The sequence below is a fragment of a genome, unplaced genomic scaffold (genome assembly GCF_019419815.1).
Source record: "Pyrus x bretschneideri cultivar Hongxiangsu unplaced genomic scaffold, Pyrus_bretschneideri_v1 Contig4, whole genome shotgun sequence".
NCBI lineage: Eukaryota > Viridiplantae > Streptophyta > Magnoliopsida > Rosales > Rosaceae > Pyrus > Pyrus x bretschneideri.
The window spans coordinates 8,191,515-8,196,503 of record NW_025999723.1 but is presented as its reverse complement, the minus strand read 5'-3'; the positions used below and the strand labels follow the sequence as shown (position 1 = coordinate 8,196,503).

Here is a 4,989-nt window from a genome sequence, read left to right as displayed (position 1 = left end):
AAACCCACTGCCTTGATTTCAGAGTTGTGCACGAAACTCGCAATTTTTAAAAACTATTTTGCGATATATGTGCAAACTCAACTTCTAAGCGCACTTAGGTTATACACACAATGTTGGTGTTTAGCAATCGATCTAGCATAAAAGATGGGAAAAGAGTTGGAAGAAGTAACCCTTATTTTACTTTTAATCCAATAGTCCAACATTTCCTAAATTTTTGGGCACGAGTTTGGATACCACTTCGATGAAAAAAAACGTTGTCAATGTTATATCACAAAAAATTCGTGAGAGAATTCAAAACGGAGCATGATTTTTACGGATGTTGTACTACTTAAATCGTAAATTTTACGAATTAATGTATCAATAGAAGACATATTTTCTCTTGTGCATTAATTAAGGAGATTTAGTGAGAAAATAAAATTGAAATGTCAACATAAACCATGCATAAACCTATAGAAAAACGATGAAATGTATGTTTTAGAACGCACACAAAATCATTAGGCGCATAAGTTGGAATTAATCCGGTGGATTTATAGAAGAAAAGCAGAAATCTACAAACAAACTAATTAATAAGGAAACATATTTGTTCAGTTTCCCTCAACTTTGACTTGCGTTTTCAAGCCTTCCAAAGTGTGTTTTTGTGACCTTGACATAAAATAAATGGCCTTGATTGCTGTGGGGAAGCCTTCAGTAATGCATGAACTTAAAATAATTGGAATGTTTAATGCCACTTAATTGGCTTACTTTGTTTAATGCATGGCCACGAGCCTTGTGCCTTCCAAGCAAGATTGGCTTTTCTTAGCACATGTATCATTAAAATCTCACACATGTGCATGAATCGTGTGCGGAAAGATTAGTATATATAAAATAAAAGCGTAATATATTGGTGAGTTGTGAAGACCTTTGCGATCCGAAACCATGGAAAAAATCGCGCAAATCTCTTGCCCGACTGAAATAAACAGAACATAAAGTAAAAAGGAAAATAATAATAATAAACATGAATTTAAAAAGGGTGGCTTTAACCTTTTGGTATGCGTGTGTGTCCCTTGTCTAAGTCTCTCTTTCCACACACGCTCCCAACTGTCTGCTCTGGTCGGCAACGAAGCTTCAACCTCAGCACCTTCCAACAGCAACAACTGCCTTCTTTTTTCACCCAGAAAACCCAGTTCAGTTTTCTAGAGAGAGAGAGAGGAGACAGAGGCCGACCCTTTACAGTTCACACTTACAAAGTCACAGGGGCCACACCAACAACCCTCTTGATATTTCAGGGGAATCCAAATCGTGGTGGAGTTTTCGTCTCTCGTATCGTTATCTTAGCTTGTTCTGAAACGCAGGTAAATTATATGCACTTGTTGTCTCTCTTTAATCTAAAGTTTCTGCTGTTGTTTCTGAAATTTTTCATCTTTTGGTGTTTTTTCATAAATCCCAGAAATTATACTCGTAAATGTCCTGGATTTTTCATTGATGATTAACTCAAGATTGAAACTTTTCTTCTGTAGTTTTCAGTTTTGTTTTGTGATTTTAAAATCAGAATTTTTGTGAGCTTTTTTCTGTAGAAAAAATGGGGTTTTCCCTGGCCACTGCTATATCTGACTTGATTATTTTTCTGTAAATTTGTTTTGTTAACAGCTGCATTTTACTGAGGAAAGCAGTCAGACATAAAGAGGGTCATAGATTGTTTGACACAATGATTACAGTTATGGATTCTGTAAGAGAACCATTGAGGAGCAACTCAGAGAAATGGCTGGATTCTCAATTCTGGCACGCCTGCGCCGGCGGCATGGTTCAAATGCCGCCCATTAACTCTAAAGTCTTCTACTTTCCTCAGGGCCATGCTGAGTACACCCATGGGAAAGTGGATTTTGGGAATTCTAGAATTCCACCACTCATTCTCTCCAAGATATCTGCTATCAGATACATGGCAGATCCCGAAACGGATGAGGTTTTTGCGAAAATGAGGCTGATTCCGGTGAGAGAGAGTGGTTTTGATCTTGAGGATGATGGGTTTGTGGGAAACAATGGAACAGTTGAGAATCCGGAGAAACCCACATCATTTGCCAAGACATTGACCCAATCTGATGCTAACAATGGGGGAGGCTTCTCTGTGCCTCGTTACTGTGCGGAGACCATCTTCCCGCGCTTGGATTACTCGGCTGAGCCTCCTGTTCAGACCATTCTTGCAAAGGATGTGCATGGCGAGATTTGGAAGTTTAGGCATATCTATAGAGGTACTCCTCGGCGTCACCTTTTGACAACGGGGTGGAGTAATTTCGTGAATCAGAAGAAGCTTGTTGCTGGGGATTCCATTGTGTTTTTCAGAGCGGAAAATGGTGATCTCTGTGTTGGGATTAGAAGGGCTAAGAGGGGAATTGGCGGTGGACCTGAATACCCATCTGGATGGAATACTACTGCTGGAAATTCTGGCTCTGAATATGGGGGTTATTCTGGCTTTTCAAGGGAGAATGGTAATAAAGTGTTTGAAAAAGGTTCGAGTGATGACGCCAAGGGAAAAATGAGGGCTGAATATGTTATAGAAGCTACAACTCTTGCTGCCAATGGCCAGCCCTTTGAGGTTGTGTACTATCCCCGTGAAAGCACACCGGAGTTTTGTGTTAAGGCTTCAGCTGTGAGAGATGCAATGCAAATACGGTGGTGCTCAGGAATGAGGTTCAAAATGCCCTTTGAAACTGAGGATTCTTCTCGGATAAGCTGGTTCATGGGAACCGTATCTTCTGTTCAGGTTGCACATCCCATCTGTTGGCCCGAGTCTCCATGGCGTCTTCTACAGGTAGGTTACATACATACTACATAGTTTTTATCATATTGAGTTTAATCTTCCAAAACCAAAACTATGTAATTGATCTTCACTACTACTTCCCAAATTATTGCTAAATTGTCATCCTATAACATAAATGTGCATCTGTGATTCAATAGATACCTTTTTTAGCAAGTCAAATTATATTTTTTTGTGAGTAAATTGTATTCATACATTCATGGCTGATACTGATAATAGTATGTTGAATATAAATATGAAATTATCATTTGTTAGACATTAAACAAAATATTTTTTTTTTTAGGTTTCATGGGATGAGCCAGATTTGCTCCAAAATGTGAAACGTGTTAGCCCATGGTTGGTTGAATTGGTACCGAGCGTACCATCCATCCATCCATCTCCCTTTTCGCCTCCAAGAAAGAAGTTGCGGCTTCAACATAACCCAGACTATTCCCTTGTTGGCCAACTTTCCGTGCCATCAGTTTGTAGCAACTTCCTAAATTCGAGCAACCCCTTATGTAATGTATCGGACAACCAATCTGCAGGCATACAGGGAGCCAGGCAAGCTCAGTTTGGACTATCTTCATCGGAGCTCTTCTTCAACAAATTGCAATCGGGTCTGTTTCCAATTGGGTTTCAACAACTTCGTCATTTTGCCCCTCTTGAAACCATTGGGGGCAGCTTTATGCGCAAAGCTGAAAGCAATGATAATATCTCTTGTTGTCCCACTCAAAGTTTGAAGGATAATGATGAGATAAAGACACCTCACATAGTATTATTCGGTCAGCTAATTGTTACAGGGCAACATATATCTAAGAGCTCATCCGGTGATGATTCAGATGGACATCCAAAGAAAACAACAAATTGTTCTGATGGCTCTGGTTCTACGTCACATCGCCATGGTTCAGTGGAAAATTGTTCTGATGGAGGGTCTCCTTGGAAGACAGATGACAGCGATCTTAGTTTGGAGACTGGTTATTGCAAAGTGTGTATTGATTCAGGGGATGTGGGGACTCTTGATCTCTCTGTCCTTAGATCATACCAAGAATTGTATGGAAAGCTAGCTGGTATGTTTGGCAAAGAAAGTTCAAAGATGTTAAGAAATGTGCTCTACCGAGATGCATCAGGTGTTGTTAAACACACCGGAGACGAGCCATTCGGGTATTTTTACGCATGCTTTATTGCCTTTCAAATCATTTACTTGAATGAGCATTATTTTCTTCTAGGTTTTTCATTATCTATATGATCACCACTTACAATCTTGTTTGTATTGTTTGTTTTGGCAGTGACTTTTTGAAGACGGCAAAAAGACTTTATATGGCGTAACTGTGATAGCCTCATGCTTGTCTTTGCACCAATGCACCAATGCACGGATCTTGAAGAGACCATAAAAATTCATGCTTTTATCCTTACAAATGGATATTTTATGAAGTTTTACTTCACAAAATATACATTTACAAGCACTTCATAAATGATCCATTTTAAAATTTTCAAAGGCTGCACTTTTAATTTTATACAAGTGGGCAAATATTTTTTTTGGGTGTATTGTTGTGTAATATGGATCTATAATTACGTAATGTGAAGAACATGTCGTTTCTTCTTCGGGGAGGGTTGGTGCCTCGCACACGATTGTTGATAAAGAGCTATCTCGCCTAATCCTTCTCTACAAAATTTTCTACAAAAAAACAGCATTTTATGCCAATAACTCGGCATCAAAGTGAAGCACGCAAGTGTGTCTTATGTTGCCTCTTGGCCAAAGAAAGCAAGATTTGCATTCCCCCTTTTACTCCTTTCCTTCACACCTAGTTGATGAGTTATATTTTTTATTCACACTGTCATGCGGCGTGACTACTTCAGGCAAATTATCACATTTGATGTTATCACAAAGTTCATAAAATATCAATCACATTGTTCACTCATATTATAACACGTGACACTATGATACTGTAATCGTAAATTAGTCATATCTTTCAAATTTTAATTTGCAACTTAACATGAAGAGAGAAGATAACCAATAATGTGACATCCCACATCGTCCAGGAGAGTGATCCTTATATGTATATTCCCATCTCTACCTAGCACGAGACCTTTTGGGAGCTCACTGGCTTTGGGTTCCGTAGGAACTCCGAAGTTAAGCGAGAATGGGGCTAGAGCAATCCCATGATGGGTGACCCACTGGGAAGTTGCTCGTGAGTTCCCAAAAACAAAACCGTGAGGGA

At 39.2% G+C, this 4,989-nt stretch overlaps 1 protein-coding gene across 1 annotated transcript; it reads left to right on the top strand.

Moving 5' to 3' along the window:
• Window positions 1–915: 915 nt before the first annotated feature.
• On the top strand, window positions 916–4,372 carry LOC103937192 (auxin response factor 18). The gene is made up of 4 exons (XM_009347111.3): window positions 916–1,331; window positions 1,627–2,785; window positions 3,075–3,931; window positions 4,057–4,372. The coding sequence occupies exons 2-4, from the start codon at window positions 1,685–1,687 to the stop codon at window positions 4,094–4,096; spliced, it is 1,998 nt and encodes a 665-aa protein (XP_009345386.2). The 5' UTR covers window positions 916–1,331; window positions 1,627–1,684; the 3' UTR covers window positions 4,097–4,372.
• The last annotated feature ends 617 nt before the right edge of the window (window positions 4,373–4,989 follow it).

Coding starts and splice junctions, on each gene's coding strand:
- LOC103937192 (XM_009347111.3), top strand. CDS start 1,685: ATGATTACAGTTATGGATTCTGTAAGAGAACCATTGAGGAGCAACTCA. Junction 2,786..3,074: donor CTCCATGGCGTCTTCTACAG/GTAGGTTACATA, acceptor TTTTTTTTTTAG/GTTTCATGGGATGAGCCAGA. Junction 3,932..4,056: donor ACCGGAGACGAGCCATTCGG/GTATTTTTACGC, acceptor TTGTTTTGGCAG/TGACTTTTTGAAGACGGCAA.